The sequence below is a fragment of the Nilaparvata lugens genome, chromosome X, assembly GCF_014356525.2.
Source record: "Nilaparvata lugens isolate BPH chromosome X, ASM1435652v1, whole genome shotgun sequence".
Classification (NCBI taxonomy): Eukaryota; Metazoa; Arthropoda; class Insecta; order Hemiptera; family Delphacidae; genus Nilaparvata; species Nilaparvata lugens.
In genome coordinates this window covers 17,598,415-17,624,210 of record NC_052518.1, presented here as the reverse complement: position 1 = coordinate 17,624,210, position 25,796 = coordinate 17,598,415, and the positions used below count along the sequence as shown (strand labels likewise).

The following is a 25,796-nucleotide window of genomic DNA, read 5'->3' as shown; positions in this document are numbered from 1 at the left end:
TCCATGACTGCTACTGTAATTTTAATCTTGACCCTCTGACTTCTATTGGCTCCTCCATGTCTGCTGCTTTCAAACGATTTATGAGAGCGGCAGAAATGTCTTTAATTCATCGATCAGCACATGCTATAAAAATTTATCGTTTCTAGCTGATATAAATAAGTTGAAATTTAAGTTTATGACTGTTCTCAAATTATTCCAGAGAGAATAATAACTACACAGGAGTTGATAAGATTGTCATCAAACGTGAGATTGTGACATCATGGATAATAGAAATAGAATTGTCTAACACTTTATTCAAGATAATAAATTGTCTACACTATTATGCAAGATAATAAATTTATGGTCATTATGGTTCATATTGTTGGAAAATCAAATGATTATTTACTTCTCTAGATTTACATTATGACTCATCGCGGCTTTGAACAAATCAAAACATGATCCTTGAAACAATAATACTCTCTAGTTGTTGATCACAGTAATTTGAACGAAGATATTGATTTCCGATGGAAGGAACCGATTTTGTTATGGTATCAAACCAATGCTAATAGATTGATTCGGAATTTAATTTAGTATTAATCCGTTTATATATATCAAGTGCGCCGCAAGATTTTGGTAATATTATCTCAAATCATTGTATCCTATTCAGTTTGCTATTGCAGTGTCTAATAAATTATCGATTTTCTTGGTTAAATGAAACCTTTTCTTTCATGAATACAAGAAACATTTGAGAATTCTGCTTAGCTGGGGTCTTTTGAAAGACATTGAATTTTTATCTGGTGAAAAATACCATTGAGCATTCTGTTCACAATTGATGAATTGATATGGCCAAATTTTATAAAACTTCGAAAAATCGATTTTGTAATGTTTCAGGCCGCAAATGGCCAATTTGTACATTATTCGTTTTATTTTACTTTTATTTCAAGCTCTGTTCTCTATAGGATTGCTAATTTAATTTTTTAATCATTAAACCAATAATTTCATATTAACATTAAAGCATCAGTTAGATTAATGCTTCGAATCAGTTGATTGAAATGCTCAATAAATAAATCTTCGATTAGAAAATATTTTATTCATTTTTAAGAAACTGTGAAACTTTACGAAACTATCTTTACTCAACTTAGGCTATAATATGTAATTCAAGAAAACATTATTGCTATCTATATATCAAATTATTAATGAAAATCGAGTACTTTTGGTGGCAGTAATTTGAATTTATTTATTTGTTTGTACTTATTCATAATAAATTACAAATTAATTGGAAGTGATAGAAATAAGTTTGAAATAACATACATTGTTTATAAAATATAATGCGTAGTGAATGCATTACTAATTAGAGATTCGAATAAAATCTTAAAGTTCATTTAATTATAAAATTATCAATACCAAAACTCCAGTTTTAATGCTCATGATTCATTCTTCTAGATTCATGCTGATGAGTATTGAAACTTGAGCTTCGCATAATATAGTGTTGAATGGGTGAAAATCTATTTAATAAAATTGGCAGTAACCTATATTATATTAAATACGAGTATTCAATAGTACAATTTGATACTAAATCACTGATCATTTGACTATTTATATCAATATTAAATTACTGTAAGCTATTAAAATGATGAAATTGTTCAATTAGATTGAACACAAATCTGAAAACTATATAATTATCCTATGTTATATTACATACGATTTAATATACAATTTGATACTAAATCACTGATCATTTGATTTTTTTATATGAATATTAAAATACTTCAAGTTATAAAATAAGTTATTTAAATAATAGTTATTAAATACTAGCTTACCCGGCGAACTTCGTACCACCAAAAAGTCAATGTATCTCATGTCACCCTTGACTTTATTTGGTGAATCATGAAATTTATCTGACAATCAATATTTTCATTTACATCTCAATACTGACTCCATATGTGCTTAGTCATGCAGCATTTATTATTACGAAAACATATTCTTCTCAATCAATTGGTAGTAATACCTATCAGTAAAGTGTTGAATTGAAAAAATTGATAGGTCAAATCAGTGTTTCAGAGATGAATTTAATGCTTCCATAGTTGTTGATTGTCAAATATGCGATATACGATGAATTACACTGAATTCCATATTCTTTCCACCCAAGCTAAATTTAAAAGAAAGTAAATTATTCTGTCATTCTTCAGTAATTAATGAATACAATATGAACAACTCTCTTTCATGAGGTGAATATTTTTTTCCAACATTTTCCAGTTTCTCAATGATAGGGGAGTGATAATATTTGTATAGGTCTTCTAAGGAACGATTATCTACAGCTGGTACCAATCAACTACACTAACTTCAACTCCAAACTACCGTTTCAATACCAGTACACAATTTATCACAGGGTGACGTGTTTATTATACAGCTGGTAACTTTAGATGCTAAATCATATTATCACAATATGATCTTGAATCATGATCATCTTTTCGTTCTTCGGTAGCCACTCGGCCGAAAATTTCGAAAACATAGGTCTGTAAAATGGATTAATAAATAATTATTATTAACCCCCTATTAAAATTTCTGGTCAGAAACCATCCCCAATATTCACTCAACATATTCCCAAAGTTTCATGCCGTTCTGTCAAGTAGTTTTCGAGTCTATAGGGAACAAACAAACACACAAACAGACATTCATTTATATATATATATATATAAATATTGTTGAAATAGATTGAACACAAAACTGTAAACAGATGTTTATATGAAAGTAGAATAGATGTGTTAATTTAAAAAAAAATCAATTGCAGCCGAAAATTTCCAAATCTCATCTTGTGTAAGCTTAATATTTTGCCATTCCGCCTTCTCTCAGCCTTCTAAATTGAAAACTGACAATGTATTTGGTATCAATATTAAATATCATGATCAGTATTATTGAATATAACTGTTGTATTGGAGAATTTATTATATGTTGGATGTTTAACAATTTCTCTTATCAAATTTTCAGGTAGGGAGAATCAATGCTGATCATCCACTAGTTGGAGGACACAAGGGCCCTGTATTAGACATAGCGTGGTGTCCTCACAATGATAATGTTATTGCATCTGGCTCAGAAGATTGTGTAGTCAAAGTATGGCATATCCCGGACGGCGGAATATCAAGGTAACATTTTTTGCAGAGATTAATAGTTCTCACATCAGTGTTAGATGTCAACTTGAGTAATAGAAAATATGATAATAATGAGGAGAAAATGTACCAACAACTGTGTTCTAATTGGGCTCCACAAGGCAGACTTTCTGAAATTAATCAACTATCGCACTGACATCAAAAATTAAATCGCAATGATTATTTTAATAATTAAAATCAATTATTGATGTACTAGAAGAGTGGGTTGCGTTTACTCATTCATAAAAAAATTGTGTCTCAAATTCAAATAAAACTGACTGATTTGAGATAACCAAATTTGAAATATATTTATTTACTAGTTCATAAATAGATATGAAAATAAATTATAAGATTGGAAATGGGAACCTTATTGTCAATGTGGATTATATTCAAAAGAACTACAATATTTGACCTCTGTATTTGATACAGAAGTTCATATTCATGCAGAGAATAGTGGGTTCATCCTGTTGTTTCATTCCTATGATATCTGCATCCATGTACTTCATCTTTACTCTTATACATTTTTTTATTATACGACTTGAGAGGGTGACGGGACACTATAATTATCAGATTCAGTTTATGCTAGGTGTTTGCTTATGGTTAGTATTGCCAAGTTAAAGTTTATGGTATTTTTTGACTTTTTTATTGTAATGCCTTTCCGACAAAAAGCCATCGAATAGATAATTTGAATAAATCACATTAAGCAAAATGATTACTCTTCACTTTGATTAAAAGTTCACTGAAACTTGCAATTGCATTACTGTAGTTTTCAATATATATTATTTTATTATTTAGTACAGTATCAATATATCGGGTGACCCAGAATAACAGGAACTTTTAAAATGCCATAAAACAAAAGTGGGAAGGGCAAAAATGATTGTATTTAAACTAATGTGAAGTTCAAGACTTGCCATTTCATAATTATTTATAACATTATCACTTTTTGACAATTACTTCATTTAAATGGCTTCCTCCTGAACGAACACCTTGTTCAAATCTGTGTTGATGATTCCTCATTGATCGCTGGGATATTGCAGATTTAATTTTGAATTTGTTTTAATTTTTAATTAATTAAAAATAATTGATCAAATTGTGAGCGAAATCCACACTGCACGGCATTCTATGGCAACTGTGCGAGTGAGTATTGTTTGGTATATGTGTAATCTGACGATTAGGTTGCGTTTCCTGGTCCCATGGATCTGTCCACCTGCGATTTTCTGTTTGTGGAGCTATCTCAAATCAAACGTTTTCACAACTTCACCAGTAACTTTGGTTGAATTATAACAGACAATTCAGAATGAAATTAACAATATCCCGGTTGCAGCAATCGTTCAGGAATCTCAACACAGAATTAAAGAGTGTATTCATGCAGCAGGAAGCCATCTTAATGAAGTAATTGTCAAAAAGTGATAGATGTTGTTTATAATTCTCAAATGGCAAGTCTTGAACTTCACATTAGTTGAAATACAATCATTTTTGCCATTCCCACTTTTGTTTTATGGCATTTTCAAAAATGCCCGTTATTCTGGGTCACCCGTTATATAGGCAACAACAATATACCCTTTATTGGAGCACAATACATTTAAAGGTATTCATAAAAGCAAGACTGATATAAAATCATTTTTTTAGATTTATCATTAATACAATCATAAAATCGTATTAATATTAGAAACATATTTTTTGTTCACAAGAACCTAAACACCTCAGGAGTACTGTAGGTGTCAACCGTATACCATAAAATGATGAACACAAGTACTGTACTGATCCTTTAAAAATAATTATAAAACTCTTTGTTTGCAGCCAAAGTAATATAGCGGTCAATAAAATTGTTAATAGTGCAGTCGTGATTTGTGAACTACTAATTATTCTGCAGTTACTGTGCAATTCTTGTGCCAAGAATTCATCAAACACGGTAGTGTTTATTAATATATTAGTAGTGTTTTGTTAAAAGCATAAACTTCAACTTGACTTTGGGACATAATTGTTCAAGTTCCTAATTGCCTCAATGGTTAACTCAGTAATAGTGTTTGAATTTTATACGTTCACAGATGAAATCTGCATGGATTCCTTTTATTAAATTACCTTAATCAAATGTGCCTCGTGCATTAATTTTAGGATACCCCCACTTGAATCAAATAAGAGAGCTTCCATGAAATTATCACCGTAATAAATTTAGTTGTGATAAGGCCAGTGGAGATCATGAAACGTTGACCCCTTCTAATCGGTCCATTTTTAGTCTCGCATTCTCCCCTCTCCATAGAATCTCCTTCTTTATTTTGCTGTTATCTTACGCATTCTTTATTTCCTCCCCCTCTACTTCTAATTTCTTTATTCTCTGTGCGGTCAATAAATCTCTTTTAGAATGTTATATTATTGCTAATACTCATTAATTATTTTTTGATGATACTGCCTGAATCAGCTGTCAATGGTTACATTTTTGTTTATTTATTTGCGAAAATAACAATCCAACTTGATTTTACAGGACATTGACTGAGCCTATAGTTGACCTCATATACCACCAAAGAAGAGTTGGACTTGTTTTATGGCATCCAACTGCACAAAATGTACTTCTAACAGCTGGTAAGAAAAATCACAATTTTTAAAACTTGTCAAATGTTGAATTTCTTGTTTGTTTACGAAAAAAATGATATCTATTGTTAATTGTGTGGAGCATATTGCTCCATTTTCCTCAAGAATCAACTCTTATAATTATATCATTAGCTAACCCGGTGGTTCTTGATCCAAATGTATTGGGAAATTCAGGATATCCATTTTATCACTTTAGACCTGAATTTCTTCATACTGTCCCTCTCATTAAAATACATCAATGCTTTATTGTAGAATACCTTTCTCTTGTAATTTTTCTTGAGATGTCCATTCGACACTATTTTTTCCATCAAGTAGTTGTTCTTTCGAAAGTGTGCACTAGGCCTTGGATTCTCACGTAATAAAAAATCCCAAACCTTGGCAATATAGATTATTATTTAACGAAAATCCTAAATAAATGATGTGAATCACCCCGAAGACTTCTGCTACTGCAGACATTGACAACAGGGTTAACAGCTAGATGGAAATGCGATGAGAACTACTATCCAAAAATTATTTGCCAGCCCGGGAATCGAACCCGGTACCTCCCAATTGCCAGTCAGGAATGCTTACCCTTACACCAAACTTACAAACCTGGATAGCAGCGCTCATTTTATACGAAGCCATAGCGGTCAACCAGTTTACAGATGGAATTGAATAGACAATGCATTTACTCAAATGCTAATTAATATACAATTATTATTTAACGAAAATCCTAAATAAATTATGTGAATCACCCCGAAGACTTCTGCTACTGCAGACATTGACAACAGGGTTAACAGCTAGATGGATCCAGCTAAATCTAGATGGATTTCCATCTAGCTGTTAACCCTGTTGTCAATGTCTGCAGTAGCAGAAGTCTTCGGGGTGATTCACATAATTTATTTAGGATTTTCGTTAAATAATAATTGTATATTAATTAGCATTTGAGTAAATGCATTGTCTATTCAATTCCATCTGTAAACTGGTTGACCGCTATGGCTTCGTATAAAATTGTAAACTCGAGTCACAGCAGTCTTTCTCGGAAACAAAGTCTGAAAGTGTTTATTAGAATGTTTGTTGTATGAGTATGACTTAGAAACGATTCAATGTAGTATTTCTCTTATTTTATTAGAATTCTGATAAAAATGTTCATCAAAAATCATTTCAAATATTACTGTTCAAAAACATCTGAATCTTTCAACTTATTTGAATATTGTTCCAAAATTTAAAGCTTCACTTCCACTAAACTGAACAAACATTGAAAAATCAGTGTTGAATTTTTCAGTCTTTTATTATACCTAAATCTTGAAACCTACGACATGCAATTGATGGAGAAACCAAAATCTAATTGTTACAGTCTATGTAATGAAGATATGATGGTTAGTATTCACTTCATTCGGGAACAAGACCTGAAAGTATCACCTAATATTCAATGTGGTGTTGTATATTATAAAGAGTGATCCATATTCAACTTTCTGATATGGATATGTGCTGAATGCAAACTAAATAAGATGCAATGAAACATTTTCGCGCAGTTTTATTTGTACGAAGTTACAACTATCACTCTAGCAAATACCCTGGAATTTTCTGCAGTTGAAAATATTGACATCAGATTGAATAGCTCCCGGGAAATTCTGGGTTCGATTCGCGGTAATTTAGAAGGTATATTGCCATCCCATTGTGGAAATATTTCTTTAGAATTAGTCCCCAATCCACAAGTGGGAAGCAAAGTTGAAAAATGCACACTCTGATCTAATCAGTTAAGCACCATTTAGAATAAGATCGTCCACTACAAACTGTGATGACTATGTGACTATGATGAGTGAAGATTTCATCCTTGCCACTTCAAACATCGAGTAAGCCAAGCAACCCTTTCCGAGCAATTATTTGAACTATTGAATTACGCTCCATAAAGCATTTTTTTAAAACTTGAAACTTAGATTGTCTTACTCGCCAAAACTGGCTTCTTCCACTTACTCATGTATACTTGGGTTGCTTTGTACACTATACTTACTGTACTATACTGTACATTCGCTTTCTGAGCTGATAGTGGTTATGGGAAGTGGATTCCCACTTTTTCGGTCAAGACGACTTGTACACTGAAGTGTACATTGTCAGCTATCGTATAACAACAACTATACAGGTAGCAGTTCACAACTACACAGTTCAGCTGTGGAGTTCTTGAAAAGTTGTATTTTGAGAGAGAGATTAGGTCTGGATATGAAATCCATATGTACACTATACTCACAACTTACTATACTAACAACTATACAGGTAGCAGTGGCCACAGTTCAGCTGTGGAGTCCTTGAAAAGTTGTATTTTGAGAGAGAGGCTAGGTCTGGATGTGAAATCCATATGTACACTATACTGCACATTGGGTCTGAGAGGTAAAAAAATCGAAAAGTTCATTATAAATCACTCAGAACCACTGTGAAACTATTGAATCCATGGATATATTATTTTAAAACAACTTATTTTCAGGTAACTTCAATTATTTATAAAATAGCATTATAATGCCCTTTTTTGAAATTAACATAAAATAATAGATTAGAAACAAAAAGATTAATTTCAAAAAAGGGTACTATAATGCGATTTTATAAGTGGCCCTGAATACATACATTTTAAGAAGACATATAACTTCAATTATTGTGTGAAATCTTGAATATGAATCACTTTTTTCTATTTATTTCTTTATTATACTATTAGAGAATGATTAGAATGTTCCTCAGTTCCCAAATATAGTACAGTATAACAATTATTTCGTTTCTTCTACCATACTACTGATATAACTAATAAATTACTTTTGGTTTGTGTTCTAGGATCTGACAACCAAGTAGCAATATGGAATGTCGGCACCGGGGAGGTGATGGTGCGTATAGATTGCCATCCTGACATTGTATACTGCGCCAGCTGGAACTGGGATGGGTCACAGCTGGTCACTACTTGTAAAGATAAGAAGATAAGATTGATCAATCCTCGTACCGGCAATGTAGATGAGGTAATGCTTTTTTCTTCAAGTTAATATATATTTAGGTTAGGTTATTAGATATATGAAGGTTATGTATTGCTGAGGATGTACCCTAGACTTGATAGTGGGTAATGAGATGAGGATAATATCAGAGATGAATAGATTTACATGTGGATGGTAACCTCCAGGATGAATTTTGAGTTCATAAGTGTCAGTAAGAGTGGTGGAGCTTAGGCGCGACTCAAACTGCGAAGCAATTCTCGGAGACAAAACTTATATTTTCAAATAGTGGCTCTCAGACTAGGCACTAGGTCATTCCATGTCGATTATTCCATAATTGCGCGACCACGTTGTTCGGCGATTCGACATGTTGGTCGTCAATAGACTTGAATGTTATGTATTTTTTAATAGAGTGAGGTTAGGAGATGGAGTGGAGTAGCCTTAACATAAACGGGCTCATACTCAAAATATTAATGTTAAGTTGAATTTTTCACCTTATGATGAATGGATGTAAGTGGAAGAGTAATTATATTGTTTGTTTTTAAATAGAGAAGACGAGTTTTGTTGATTCTAGTACCTAACAGTTTTCTTCGCGACAGGGATGTAGTAATTATTATTTATAGGTTTATAATTTTTCTAAATGACTAAAACTATTTGCTGGTAACTCCCATAAAGGAATCCTCGGGAGTACCTAATTTCTCTGATAAGGAAGCAATTGTATGATTATTTTGTTATATAATTTCATTGAAAATTGAAATGTTTCTTCATACTGTTATGTTATATGTTTTCATTTGAAATTGTAATTGTGATTTTTCTTTTTTACGAGAAATAAATTATTATTATTATTATTAAGTCTGTTGGAAACGTAGAAACGTTTCTCAAACCATACAACTATTATCTTGAAAATCAGGAAAAAGGTTATTGATATAAATAAACCAATAATTACAACTTAAAATATGTGAAACGGCTACAACCGGCAAAAGTGTAGTGAAATTGAGCGACTACAGTCGTTTGGATCGATGAAGTGGACTATCTGTGTTTCTGATCGTACAATTTGAGTGGAGCCTAAATCTGGGTCGCCGCCAACCTGTCTCCCCGACAACTAAGCTCCTCGCAATCTTGATCACAGGCGTCAGTCATCCCCTAGTAAAATATACCATTCCCGTCTACTAGTCTCCTCGACAGCTAGTCGCCTACTGGAACGAAGGAGCTTGGTTGTCGAATGACAATGGAACCAAGTTCCCCACATGCTCATTCCAACCAAACTTCCCGCCAGCTGATCCCCTGCTGGATATGAGGGGTCTGGTTGTCGTGATCGTACCCGACAACAAAGCTTCTCGCGCGCTAACGTCAACTAAGCTCCCGACAGCCGATCCCCTTTTGGGCGTTGAAACCAGTTTGAAGCGGGCGGGGAAGTAGTGCAATCACAGACACTGTTTTACACATTCTATGAATTCGATTATTGGAAGAAAAGCTTGTTAATGTTGTCACTTCTATCACTACAAACATTAAATGAAATGAACCATTTCTCTTTCCGAATCCAACTGGCTTGGGATTGTCTATCTTATTGAATTGGCAAGCATTTTCAGAATGAGTCTTGGTACGTCTCGCTAGTGATTCCTATATGTATGTATATAATATATGTAAGTACGTACATGAGCGGTCTAAGGGCCATACGAGCCTTGCGCTCTGGACGAATTGTATCAATATATATTACCAGTATATATTGATGCCACTAAATACGTTGAAAACTGAACAGAATTCAATAAACTTCTGTCCACGAAATACGAGTATATTCCCTTACAATATCTAAACAGCTGCGGTTGGAAAAACAACCCATATCAAGCAAAACTCTGATCTACTGTTTATCTGTCTGTTTACTGTCTACTCTGATCTGCATGACATATATGTCAGCTTACTCGCGAAAACTCCGGCACTCAAACGTGAGAGTGTGAGGAGCTTGGTTGTCGGGTTTGGTGACGACAACCAAGCTCCTTGCACGGTGGCATCAACGAGTCTCCTCGACAGCCAATCCCCTACTGGTTAAGTTGGGACTGTAGATGACAACCAAGCTCCTTGCACGGTGGCGTCAACGGGTCTCCCCGACAGCCAATCCCCTACTGGTTAAGTTGGGACTGTAGATGACAACCAAGCTCCTTGCACGGTGGCGTCAACGAGTCTCCCCGACAGCCAATCCCCTACTGGTTAAGTTGGGACTGTAGATGACAACCAAGCTCCTCTCTCAGGAGCTCAGTTGACGCCGACAACCAATCACCTCGAAAGTGGTTTTTAAAGGTGCTTAGCTTGGTTGGCGCGTTCCATCTGCTCAATGTGTGTTGACTAGGAGTACAATAATGCTCAATGCTTTATTGAGCTCAGGTTTCTCTGAAACACGAAGTGTTATTGCATGTTCCGTCGTCAGTGATACGCGGAAATCACGCGTGCGTGATAAAAAGCGGGTTTTTTCTCTGGCACCAACCTCGCAGCGCGCGATTATGTTTTCAGTCATAGACAACATAGATAGATGTCCGACACGTTGCTGTAGCTTTGATGCTGGACGAAGAGGATAATGGAGAAAATCTACTAATGAATTTTGTAAATGAAAACCCTTTGAACTTTTTATTGACAGAGAGGAAGAAGGGTTTCTTAAAATTTTGATTACCAGGTATCCGTTGGATGATGAAATCAAGTTTAGGGAATATTTTAGGCTTTCAACACATTTTGTTTCATGAGGAAGTTTTCTGTGAATAGTAAACCTCGTGCAGTTATTAACCACTGCCTCCTCTAATACTAATACTGTCCAAAAGAGTAAATTCTGTCCTGTCCTGTTGTATGGGCGAGATATCGGCGTGAAAACGGCTAATTGCTGATTTGGCTGTTTGGGTTGGTGTATCGACAATGCTATTGGATTCATTTGGATCCAATGCAACATTGGATTCCATAGTTACATTTGCGTTACATAATAACCATTGTCATATGGGGATGTATTGTAAAATTTGACAAAATTATGAAAAATTGAAAAAATAGTGAATGAATCAAGTTGGAATTAAGCCTTACCATAGTGTTGAAGTTTTGTATAAAAATTTGAGCCGAAATTATAGTTTGCTATCTAATAATGAGTAGACCTATTCAGGTTACTAAAACATTATTATTTTTTGAAACAATTGAATTTCTAGTAAAATTCCATTCCATTCTATTTGTTATTCAATGAAAAAAACATAGGCCTATGACATTTTCAAATGGAAATCTAAATAATAATTATCAAACTTGAACAAAAAAAACTACTGGCAAATAACTACTGCGTGCCACGCAAAAGTCTGGGATCCCAGACTTGAGTGCGTCGCGCACAGGGATCACGCATTGTTGAATTGGCGGGAATCACAGAGAATTGCGCGCGTGAAGTCAGAGAAAACACTTCCCTAGCAATAGCTGCAGCAGACTTTTGCGTAATTACGTAATCGCGCATCACGCAGCGTCACTTATACTCGCATAATTAAAATCTTCTTATTTCTGCTCACTCTAATAGTGATATTCACGTTATAAAGTCAGGACCTGACTAAAATTGGCTTGCTATCCTTGTCTGTTGTTAGATAAATCACATAGCACTATCCTTTTCTATCGCCGCATTTTTAGTAAATCGTTTGTTGGCTTTTGAGAATCATTATGAACTTCCAAAATACTTTATTTAAATTTAATTATAATAATCCATTTTTAAAACATGTCATTTATTTTCTTAACGAATAAGTTTGATAATTATTAACAAAAATCAGCAATTGATATTACTCCAGATATGCCGGAATAACTTGAATCACAGCTATCCAAATATAGAAGGCGGTGGTAACAGAGAATCGGCAACCCTGTTCATTATTAATTTCCATTTTTGTATCATTTCCACTGGCTTCATAACGTATTTTTTTTGTGGGTGGTTTTCATCCAATTTTGTTTTTGCGGGTGGTTTTATATGTTTGGTCAATTGCCAATATTTCTATATATCTAATGATGCATCAACCTATAGCATTATTTGTTTGAATCAGCTAATAATACCTTTGTACTTTAATTTACAGATGATGCATTCTTTATCGTATTAAGTTGAACCTGGCTTAATTTTAGAGGTATAGCTTCGTAAAATCACTGGTAACAATATGAATTATCCAAAACCTCGCGGTCTTTCAATGATTCCATAGTTCAGCATGTGAATGCCAAAAACTACAAACTACAGAATCAAGCCAAATCAATTCAATTAAAATATGATAGAACTGTAAACTGACATGTTAATAGTGGTATCCCGACACATATTCATATATAGTGAAGGCCACATTTTTGTGTAGTTGAGAAGTTGATATTGTGGTAATTATTCATATTAAATGAAAAAGACTAAGAAATTGTCAAAAAAGCACAGATTTATTGATACTTAGAAATTAGTTTATAAGAAATTAGTTTATAGAAATAGTTTATCAGAGATTGACAATGTTGTAGTAACCGAAACCGGTCTTTCTAAGTATCAATAAATCTGTGGTTTTTTGACAATTTCTTAGTCTTTTTCATTTAAGGCCACATTTTTTCAAATCAGTAAGTAATCAATCTATTGTATCATTAATTTGTTGATAATCGTAGCTTATATGCTTTTTGTAATCAACATGTCTTTATTTTGAATAAAGAATAAACTCTGGTCGTGTTGTACCCTCGAGGGTATGTTATTTGAAATAAATTATGTTTTGTTATTTGAAATTCAAATGCTGTTACTGAAATTCTATTACGTTATGTTATTTGAGATTTATGTTTTCTTGGTATCATTAATTGAGTTGAAATCAAGTGAAGAACAATTAAATAAAAGTGCAGTTGTTTTATTCCACTTGGATAGTTTCATTCACATAATACTTATTATTACGTTAATGCTATTGACTTGTGTCATAGTGAACGTTTGCTCTGTCTATAATGATATGTTTGTCTACTATAATGTATTTATTTCACAGGAAGCAGTCTGTCATGAGGGCAGTAAAGCGACGCGAGCGATTTTCTTGAAAAGTGGGCTCATATTCACCACTGGATTCAGCAAAATGTCTGAAAGACAATACTCATTGCGAGCCCCGGAACAACTCACTGAACCAATAGTCATGGTTGAATTAGATACTAGCAATGGAGTGATGTTCCCTCTTTATGATCCTGATACCAATCTAGTCTATTTGTGTGGAAAGGTTAGTTCACTGAAAGTTGCAAAATTGTAACGTTATTTAAATTTTCTTCTCTAAATTTATTGTCTAAATTTAATATTTTCTAAGTTTGGCTTAGAGGTTTTTGTTTTGTTTCGGCTTTGTATATGTTTGTACTTTTTAACATCAAAAATAACTTCATTTCAAAGTGAAAATCGTAAATTCAAAGTATTGTGCTCAGTATAACCTTAGTGTCCGGTTTCCCAATGTATCCCTTCAGGGAACTTAGGACTATATACGGCGAGGTGGAACTACCCTTGGGTCTCTCCACCACTGAAAGACATACGCTAATAATAATAATATTGCAAAACATATGTTCAAATGCATTTACTGTTCTTGTTGGGAAGCTTAACATTTTTAAATGTTATTTGAAATTCATGTTTACTTGGTATCATCAATTGAGTTGAAATCAAGTACAATATGTATTGGTTTTTCTACTTGAGTAGTTCTATTCACGTAAAACTTGAATTTCAATGCTCATGACTTCATTATAATATGAATATTGGATCTTGAGTTATGTATGAATGAAACTAATCAATTGGAGAGAATACAACAAATTGTCATCTATTTCATAAAACAAGTCTTTATTATCTCTGATAACGTATATTTATTAAAATTTTCTTTAATAAACGTCTCTTTCTTAATATAGAAGAACATTTGAGAACTATTAGTTTAAAAATATGCTGAATACATATCAATGTTGTGGAACTTCTCCATAATTGAAAAACACTGTTTTTGTTGTCCAATCCATCTTAAACTAACTTGCTGGACTGCAGTTTCTTTATAACTGAAAGTTATTTTATTAAAGTGGATTTGACAACAAAACCAGTGTTTCCTATTAGGCGTATTCTTTCTGTAAAGTTCCATCCTATTTCAAACATTTAAATGTAATATATTTACTTGAATTGGCTGTATTTTATGTAGATGGCAAACTTTAAAACTGTGACAGTAAAATTTTGAATTCCTCATAATTAGTTTGATCAAACTATCGATGGTCAATGAAAAAATAATTCACCCCTTCAGAGCTGATGATTACTTTTTCATAAAATAGAATAAAATGCTCTTTAGTAGTTGATGAGGGAGGTGTAGTTGAATTGAATTGAATTGAATTTATTTCCAAAATTACAAATAAATATTTGTACAATATTAATTACAAGAGTATACAATACAAATAGACATTGATTTTAACTTGAGTACAACAATATTATCAATGTAAAATTTGGCACTGCCAACATAAGAAACCTTGTGTGTTGGCAGTGACTTGCAGTTCACTTATTCTGCTTCAAGTACTTTATATACAATTCAAATTTTATAATGTTAAAGAAAGTATAGTAGTCAGTCAACTGTTACATCCCCTCTGTCTCTTAATCTCGTTTAGATCAAAACAATAAAAAAATGTTGAAAATAAATATAATTTAACAACCAAAAATAAAACCAATCAATAATGAAGTTATTTTATTCAGCTTCTGTTTTTTTCCAGGGTGATAGTGTGATACGGTACTTCGAAATCACAGCAGAGCTACCTTTCGTCCATTATATCAACACATTTCAAACTCCTGACCCACAGCGAGGCATAGGAATGATGCCTAAGCGTGGATGTGATGTCAGCTCGTGTGAAATCACCAGGTTCTACCGATTGAACAACTCAGGCCTCTGTCAAGTCATAACTATGACGGTGCCAAGAAAAGTGAGTATAATTGGAAATTTAGAATAAAATCATAATTTTGCAGCTCCATCGATAGTTCCTAGTAAGTACTTGATCCGTTTTCCTCCTCTTTAGTGGCAATATTACATTCAGATGGTGCCGAATAATTCAACTACATATCACTTTTGCACTTTTATCGAGGAGGACAACAACAGGCTTGTTAGCTGTCAACAGCCTGGTGGTGGTGAATGAATAGTTCCAATAAATCCTATACTTTTCATTCTCCACAACGGACTCGAATCTCCCCGGGGATATAAGGCAGCATCAGTGTTTTGTCTGTACCGTAGGAATGCCTCAAGAGATAATATAACACTGTCAGGGCAGCATTATGCCTGTGAATGTATCCTACAGCTGCATGCACAGAACAAGATGAGAGAAAGTGCATCAGAGTCTCAGGTGCCTTATGACACACTATACAGCTGATATCAGGCACATTCACATTCATCACCCTTCTATAATAAGATAATTTGTTTATAACACCATCTTGGCTCCTTTAATCATTTAACATCAGGTTTGAGTGCTGCCGATTTCAAGAATCCAGAGGTCAACCTTAGACAACCCATGATCCTCCATATGATTGTAGAACAAGCCATGCATAGGCTTGTACGTATGCTGACCATGTATGACCTAGTGCATAACATGCATAGGCTTGTACGTATGCTGACCATGTATGACCTAGTGCATAACATGCATAGGCTTGTACGTATGCTGATGGAGTAGGACCCGGTTTTCAGCACTCTTGACTTGAGCCCTCAAATTAGGAGGCAGATCTTGCGTCTCCATATTGAAATTGAGACCATGGTTACTGACTGCTGTGCTGCCTTATATAGAAAAGCCCCCACTCCAGCAACTTCATGGTCATGAACTAGTTGCATTAGGGGATCAGAGCACGCCTTTATTCTGTAGGCAAACTGTAAGGCAACTCTATTATTGAATTTGAATTTATTGCCTCATACAGTGTATGATTACAAAGTTTTTAAAAATGTTCCTCAAAAATGAACAGAAACAGTCTTTCACACAACAAAACAAATATAGAGTTCCATATTATTCTTTCTATTCATAATAAAAATGTCCAAGATATCATTGCTGGCATGTCAACAGTCCATGATGATTCTGATAGCACAGAAGATCTTAGTTTCAGCATTTGACACATGAAACTGAAGACGTCGTCCATTTCCGGACCATTACTTATATTTAAAATGTCGTTTAGGCAATTCAGAGAGTATTTCCGCAGATATTTTTGTCTGAAACCGCTATATAAATCACAATGTAAAAAAATGTGCTCCGGCGTTTCGTCTGCTTCGAAGTTACCACACAGTAGACAAGGCACTTGAGGGTTGATTGTATACTTGAAACCATTCAAGTGGAGAACGATGGCTTCAGTATGCATGGAAATACTTATCTGGCTAAACAATCTAATTTTATAATGTGGTAAGTTGGATTTAAGATATGGAGCGATGTCGTATGGTTGTCAACTGATGGTAGGCCTCACGAAGAGAGGAATTGATTTGTCGCATTGTGTCGAATTGTCGCAGCCGCATCCAAATTATACAATTTCTGACGAAAAGACTTGAATATTTCTGTTGTATGAACCTTTGCCACTTGCGCGTCTTGTTGTGCCCATATGTGACCGTAGCCTATGTCCTCGAAGAATTCCTTCATCTGTGAAGCCCAATTGTACTTTTTATTCTCATTTGCATCAGTTGCAAGTAGTCTTCTGAAGCACATCTTTGGTGCTCTGTTGTCGTTCATATTCAGGATTTTAAGCCACCAGTTGAATGCTGATTTGAAAATATTAAAGACAAGATGATGACGTCCTGTTTCCAGTCTTACAACATAACCTGGTGTTCTGATTGACCAATAGAAAGATGACTTTGTTTAATGAACTTTGTTTGAATGATATCCAGCTGTTGCCAGTATCTAAGCGCTCATAATTCACTGCTGTTTAATAGTACAGACCGTACAATAACATCAAACAATTTTGCTCTCGAGCTCCATGAGACCGAACAACGGGAACCCACTACTATTCTCTGAACACATCCGGATGCTGATGCTGCTTTACGCTTCATGTCTTTGGCTGCTGGAAAAGACCAGAGTTCGAAAATACTACACCCAGGTACCTGATTGTACTGACAGTTTCCAAAGGATTATCTCCGTAGTGAAGTGTTTCTCTCCTTGCTCTACCATGATTTTTCTTTAATATCAATACCTTTGTCTTTGATACGTTAACAACAAGTTTGTTTAGATGACAGTACTCCTGCAGAACGTTCAATTACTTGTGCATCTACTTGAGTGTTGGATAACAGAACGGAGTCATCAGCATATGACAGGAGATTCGAGCCCGCCCTCTCATTGATGCTGACATAATTACACTCTTCACAAAATAGCCTTCCATATCATTGATGAATATTGCAAACAGAATTAAGGAGATAGTGTCGCCCTGCATCACTCCTTGCGTAATTGGAACCTCCTCTGTATAGCCACTAGCAGCACTTATCCTCACATTAGACTTGATAGAAGTCCTGAAGAACTCTATTATAAAGACACTCCAAGCCCAAGAGGCCCCTACCACCTTGATGTCTTGGCAGATAAATACGAGGCACAGAAGAGCGGTGTTGCAAACTTCTTTCTATGTTCATTCTCTTCCTGGTCTCTCTGTCCAACTCCTGCAGCTCCTTTCTGTTCCATTTCACAACTCCAAAGGAATATCTGAGTACTGGCACTGCAAGCATATTTATTATTGGCATTCGCTCTGTTCTTTCCAGACAACTCAGATGACCATAGCTGCCGAAGAATCCTCTTATTCTTGCTGCCTAGAGCCTGTTTTATGCTTTCAGCATCTTGGACTTGATTTTGCTGGAATCCAAGATACCTGCTTACACCTGATTACAAGATACCTTATTATTATTATCATTATTATTATATTCTCGCGTGTCCGATAGTTATTTCGCATAATATTTAAGTTACTATAGTCGCCCAAGCGAAAATGGGTCTCTCAAGGTCGAAGTTTCCTCTTGACACCACCACCCTTCTCTACCAACACTGTTGCCACTTTGTACTAAGGGTGGCTAGTAAGAGAGAAAGTGAATGTCTGTGAGAGTGAAATTTTGTTCTTGTGAGGAGTATTGTTTGTCTTCTCTGGATTGTTAACTATGACGAGGACAATATATAGTTCACAGTTTTACAAATGTATTGTACATAATGCTTATATATTATATATTATACATATAACTTTAACTTTAATACTTATAACAACAGCTGTGAAAAATGCAGAGTGAAGTGGACACTACAAGAATATTGAATAAAATAAATAAAATTACATCACTCCACTTCCAATTGATTATTATAAAAGTCTTCAAGTAATCTTTATGAAGTAATAGCTCATTTTGTAAATAGTTGCATCTATAAAGAAAAATCTAATCATGATTATAAAATTGGATTTCTTGATGTCATGACTCAAGAAAGAGTTATACATTATACATAACAATATTCGTTACTCCATTTCATGATGTTGAAGAAGATATCGGAGGAGGGGAGGAGGTAAGGGGGGATGTTATTGTTCCAACTTCAAAGAATGACACGATAAAACTCTTGAAACTGACATGCTGAAAAGAATTTGTGACAGGCAGTGACGGAAAAGAGGAAGAGGAAGGTATGAGAAGGAAAGAGTGATGTTCAGGGTTTAGAAATATAGTCAATGTATATAGACTGGTCGAGTGAGGGGAGGATAACAGTGGCAACATTGCAGTGACCTTGAGAGAGCCATTTTCGCTTGGGCTATTATAGGTGCTGCTTCAGTTCATCGACTCATAATGCACCTCCAATCTTATTTATGATTAATTCACAAATTATTATTACAAATTGTTATTTCTCTTAAAATGTTTGAATAATATATACAATTCAACTTTTCTTACCTTGCTGGTGAGATATGTTTTTTAAACAAAACCAATCGGTGATACAACTTTCACCTACAGAACAAGTGTGAAAAATTCTTACTTTACATACTTTGTGTATGGATCTGAATATCAATGATGAAGTTATTCTATTCGACATGCTCAAATTCTTTTGTTTTCAGGGTGAAGTGTGATACGGTACTTCGAAATCGCAATAGTTATTTGTGCAACTAGTGCGCAAAGTGACAGTTTGCTGCACCGAAAGAAACGTTTACGCCCGAGCCGTAGGCGAGGGCGGAATGGTTTCTTGAGTGCAGCAGAGGAACTTTGCGCACGTATTTCACATTAAGTTTTTCCTACAGTTACCATTGAATATGAAAAGTGGGTAATTATGGGTAAAATTGCCTGAAATCCATCAAATGTTTTTCTGTGTAATTTTATTATTGATAAAAACCTTAATCCTAAAATTCTAAAGTCCTCGTTGTCCTTGGTTATAATATATAATGAATAATAATTAGCGTGTTGTGCTTGGTTGCACCTCTGCTCACTATAGCAGCAATCACTGTTACCAACTTCATTTTGATTTTGCTGCACTGTTGCTCCATATAACCTACTAAGTATTTTGCGTTGCCATGTTGCAAATCTGGAGTGCAGAAAAATTTTTCCCGCACTAGAGCGGAAAAGTGATTCTTTGCGTTTTGTAATCAGTGCAGCAATGGCCACTTTTCAACGTAACTGTAGGAAAACAGTATTTGTGAGCAACAATTTACAAGCCTGTAACAATTCCAACAAGCCTGTAACAAGCAACAATTCCTGTTTCTTTTTGTGTATGGTCCAAACTGCTGTCTATGTGCGTGTATTTCAGACTCATTTTGACAAGAATTGCATCAGTGATTTAATTTTGTTTTCAAATAGTATTTGTTTTTGGTTGCAGTCGGAACTGTTTCAAGAGGATTTGTACCCGGATACATTGGGAGACACGGCCGCATCGACGGCTGAAGAGTGGCTGGAAGGCAAGGACGCAGAACCACTGCTCATCTCACTCAAAGACGGCTACACTCCCAAATCTGCTCAAAAGTCGGAACTGCGCGTCAATCGCAAGGCAAACTTGCTCGAAAAGAAATCTGGCCGAGGCGACGGTGGTAACCAACATTATTCTTCAGAGTCCTTGCCGGTGAGAGATGGTTTTTAAATCACAAAAAAATAATTATCAATGTTTAAAAACATGTAGATTCAATTTTCACCTAAAGATTTTCAAACATGCACAATAATTCATGAATCCATCTTCACAGTCCTTGCCGTTGAGTGAGATATGGTTTTTAAAGCACAAAAAATGATTCATCAATTTATAAAAACATGTCGATTCAATTTACACCTAAATATTTTCAAACATGCATAATAATTCATGAATCCAATTATTCTTAAGTCCTTGCCGATGAGGTATGGTTTTTAAAGCACAAAAAATGACTCATCAGTTTATAAAAACATGTCGATTCAATTTTCACCTAAAGATTTTCAAACATGCATATTAATCCAACAAAGAAAATCGGCGATACAACTCTCACCTACAGATTATCACCGTATGCATCTACTTTAAACGCTATCTTCGATCAAATGTAGGTATGCATTTAATATAATGTGTCTCATTCGGGGTTCAAGTGTAATGACATAATTATCTCATTAAATTTTATGAGTTATGTAAATAACTGTTTTATGTAATAATTTATAGTTGGTAATGCAATTATAAACATTATAATAATTAACAGACATATTCAGTTCAATTATGTCAGATTCAATTTTTGTTAATCAAATTTAGCAGACAGTTGTGATCGCGTGCAGACGTGTCGACCAGACTATTATTTTGTCAAGTATTTTTCAATAGTTAGATAATAGTTTGAATAGTTAATCTTTCCATTTTTCAAACGTGTGGACGTTTGAGCTCGCACTCAATCATCTTCATTATATCATACTTGAATTTGTAACTCCTTCTTCTACTACATCACCACTGATACTTTCAATACATCTTCATCTATATTAAATGATAATTTTAATACATAGTCTGATTTATAACACTTTGTATCTGACTCCTATTCACCAACAAAGTACAGTAATTTACTGTTAATTTGTGAGTAGTATCTTGTTCACTTGTATGATTATGATTTTTGAAAGGACGGATTCAAAGAAACCCCACACGTCAACCGAAGCTTATTGTGTTCCCAAGTATTATGTTAGGCAAACCAATACCTGTGTCCTTTACAAGAACCAGGAGTTTTTCCCTATGCTAACATCCCATACATCACCTAGTTGCTTGTCGCAATCCAGTGTGATATGGTTGACAGTCTCTTCAGACTGATTAGTCCTCGTGACCTACGTGAGTTCCACTCCTGGCCTTCTTTGAAGGTACTTCCACTGAGGAAGGGGCGGCCAAGTTGCCTCTAGGGCCCCTAGCCACCCTTGACTAAGCCTCTTCACCCACGTTTGTGCCTGGAGTTTCACCTATCTCTGTTTTCTTGGTTTTTTTTTTGCCCCTCCGAAACTTTGCAGGGTCAAAAATCTCACCTCTCCCAAGAAGTTTTGCCTGAATGGCCGCCCTTCTTTGAGCAGTGGTGAGGTTTGGTCTCTCCACCCACAAATTCGTGACCTACGTGAGTTCCACTCCTGGCCTTTTTGTAGGTCTTTCCGCTGAAGGAGGGGTCGCCAAATTGCCTCTAGGGCACCCGGTCACCCTCGACTCAGCCTCTTGATCTACATTTGTGCCTGGAGTTTCACTCATCTCTTGTCTCTGGGGTTTTTCTTTTTGCCCCTCCGAAACTGCCCTGATGGGGCAGATCCCATGGGTTTGAAGGCAAAGCAACTTCGAGTTGCCTTGGGGTCCCTTTTAGTCGCCTCCTACGACAAGCAGGGATACTGTGGGTGAATTCTGGTTTTCAACACATTCTTGAGTACGATGTTCGACTCAAAGCTCCCCTTACTTGTAACTTGTCGTTATAATTTTTGAGAATATTCAATAATAATAATTTTTATTAATGGAGACAACAGGATGAAACCCATTTTGCCTCTTTCACACATTACAATATTTTCAACACATCATATAATTTGAAATAAAAGATGATGAAAAAATGAAAGAAATATACACTTGATATAAAAGAATACAAATAAGCACTGAAGTAATCGTAAACAATAATATTTGATTATAAGAATAATCATTTAACAAATAGAATCAATAATAATAGATAGAAATAAAAAGAGAAAAAAAGAAAGAATGAAGAGTGAAAGAACGTCTTAGTAAAACCAAAAATGAATGGAAATGATTAATTGAATAATAATAGAAAATAGTTTACAATTAGATCAGCAATCACAAAGAGACAGATCACATGCTACCCAACCTAATTATGAGATCTTACGCAATTTACAGGGAGAGAACCAGAAGCCAGAAGACGTCTAAGTGCTCCGAACAATGAATTATAATGACTTACAGTTTTAGAGCGCGCTATATGAAATGAAAAACCAGAACGGCGAGCAATGGTATCAACTGAATTTGTTTAGATTATGTATAGCTAGTGCCAAGTATGTCATTAAGTTTATGTCTTATGTGTGAGTCCAGCTTATGGGATATTTGTGTTGTGAAAACACAACATAACTGTGTATTTGTGTATTTTTGTGTGTTTGTTCCGGTTTCTACTTTGATTTGTATTTGACTTCATCAGCTTGTATTTAAACTACATTTATTATTTTAATTGTTCTGCCAATATCGTCGTTGTTCAATAAAGAATTTGTCTATATTTGATATATTGGGGCCTCTTCTCCGTGGGCCACCCGGTCGTTATATTCCGTGTTCAAGCTTGAAGGTTTCTATTCATCAGGATGCTTCTACTTTGCAATCAACTGTTATTTATTTTATTATTAGGCTACTGAATTCATTTCCTAACTTTGTTCTATTTTCTCACAGGATGATATAATTCAACAGTTCAAGGAAGAAATACGCAAACTGAAAGCAATGATCGTCAAACATGAAGAGAGGATTCGAATTCTTGAGAAAACTGCTAAGGAATACGAAAGCGAGAAAGTCTCTGCCAGTAATGTCGAAGAAAAGCCGAATTCTGATAATGCTGCACCCAATAATGCTAATTCTGACCTTGGTCCCGACGAGGTCTAATAGGTATGCTATATAACATTTTCCCATAATTATTTCGTGGCTATCATTTCTAGCGTGTTAATAAAGCTGCAAATTCAAGTTCATATAAATTGAAAAAAATATTTTTTCAGCAATAAATATTTCTGTATTAATATTAAATACACTAGTCGATGCTATTAGACTAATATAATATCAGTACTTTAATACTATCACTATTCTCATATTCATTTTACAGTGATTTTTTATTTTCTTTTTTCAAATTACTTTTATAATTTTTATCAAATTTCCACTCTTTACTTATGGTATGTAGAACATTAATTTCTCAAACAAGTACTATCATAGAACAAATTCAACTTCAAAAATAACTATATAATGATTACTTAAAATAAAAAATATGATTTGGAATGTAATGAAGATAATTACGTATAAAAAATAAAAAGTTATGCTTCTTATGTCAATACGTCAGCTTTGGCTCTGAAATACAAGTCAACTTGTATTTTTTTTTACCGCACACGAGTTTTTTATCAAGCTTGAATTACACCTACAAATGGAATAAGTTGAGTTGACACTTTTGTGACTTGTATGCTTTTTAACTACCTAACACTTATAGTACATCAATATTGTGTCAAATAGTACAAAACAATGGACCTTTTTCAATGTCTATTCATTTTAGTAGCAATCCAAAATTTACTATCTTCACCTCCAACCAACTCCAACAGTGCGTTATTGAAAATGTTAATCACGTGAAGCGTGTAATTGTTTTGTAGATAAGCTACTAGTTTAGGAAATGTTTTATCTCCGTATACTTAATTTATGATTATTTGACTTCCAACGTTCTGTCGGATATCTAATATTATACTCATGTACCGTATTTTATTGTTAACAGGTGTTCACCATGACTTCAACGTGAAATATCCGCAACCTGCCACTCACCAAAAATTGAAACTAAAAATGTACGATTATTAAAAATATAAATAACAGAGTGTTCTGCACTCGATCTGTTCACAACAGCCTAAACATTTTATTTCTATTTATTTCTCTTCTTCGATTGGTTTGCTTTCCAAGCACACTGATCAAAGCTTTCGGTTCTCACTCATATTGAATGAAATTCATATGTGCTGCAAAAGCGTTCAAATTTATCTATTCATACCGAAGAGGCCTTTTGTGTTCAAAGAATTCTGATCACCGGTGATTATTACGACACTCGATGCCTTATAACAATATCAATTATATCTATAAACTTATGCATTTTGAACTAGATTATCAGTTTTGTTGTTGTTATTGTTGTTGTTTTTGCACTAATTAACATAGATGTTAGTGCTGTAGCTTCAGTTGGGGCTCTTTTTCGATTTGTACATTTAACAGTTTTTATTTTGTATTTATATTTTAGGATTAACCAAAGCCTGTAGCTTTAAGTGACTTGAGAAGACTGCAAACATCACACGATCAAAATCTTGGATAAATTGTTATGTAATTAATTTGTATAAAAGAATAAATATATTTAATTACAAAATTGTTGTTTGTATATACAACAGTTATTTATTGCAATATGAATTTTGTACTTTGAATAGTTTATTCGTACAGATTTTAGCGGGTCTAGAATGAAAAATCTCTAGTTATCATTTCAAATCACTGTTATATTTTTCAAAATGATTCTCCGTTCATCTCCATTGTTCGAGAATAATGATTAACTTTGTTTGCTGTTGAATGATTTCGAGTTGAACTTAAAAACCGATCTGCGATTAAATCATTGCCTTAACCATGAGTGCTGAACACTTTAATGAATAAATAATTTTGTGTAAGCTTGAAATAAATAATTTATTTGTTAAAAATTATAAACATGTGCTATTTTGCTTGCTTTTGAAATTGATGTGTGCTATTGGATAAATTTTGTCGAAATAATTCTTTATAATGTTACTTGGTATTTATATATTGAATCAATATAATATATTCGCAGTTTGGAAACTCATCGTTATTGTTAAACCGAAATTCTATGTGTATTCTATCGAAATCATGTAAAATTTGAACTTCATAACATCTTGTTCTGAGAGATATCTCAGGCACCATGAATATGCCTGTGCATTTGAAATACATTTGTGCTACTCGCTCAGAAATAATGAGTATCACTTAGCTGTAGTTCGTTATTGTTGCTTAGATACTTGTCAATACACGTTGAGTTTCCTTAATAACA

General features: G+C 34.2%; 1 protein-coding gene across 1 annotated transcript in view; it reads left to right on the top strand.

Annotated features, from left to right (window-relative positions):
* The window catches only part of LOC111059043 (coronin-1A), a 57,861-nt gene extending 32,501 nt beyond the window's left edge, over positions 1-25,360 (top strand). The window contains exons 3-10 of the mRNA XM_022346641.2: positions 2,968-3,122; positions 5,608-5,705; positions 8,514-8,692; positions 13,636-13,857; positions 15,353-15,559; positions 20,405-20,644; positions 23,420-23,629; positions 24,492-25,360. Coding sequence (XP_022202333.1) covers positions 2,968-3,122; positions 5,608-5,705; positions 8,514-8,692; positions 13,636-13,857; positions 15,353-15,559; positions 20,405-20,644; positions 23,420-23,626 — 1,308 coding nt within the window. The 3' untranslated portion in view covers positions 23,627-23,629; positions 24,492-25,360. The remainder of the gene's footprint in view (positions 1-2,967; positions 3,123-5,607; positions 5,706-8,513; positions 8,693-13,635; positions 13,858-15,352; positions 15,560-20,404; positions 20,645-23,419; positions 23,630-24,491) is intronic.
* The last annotated feature ends 436 nt before the right edge of the window (positions 25,361-25,796 follow it).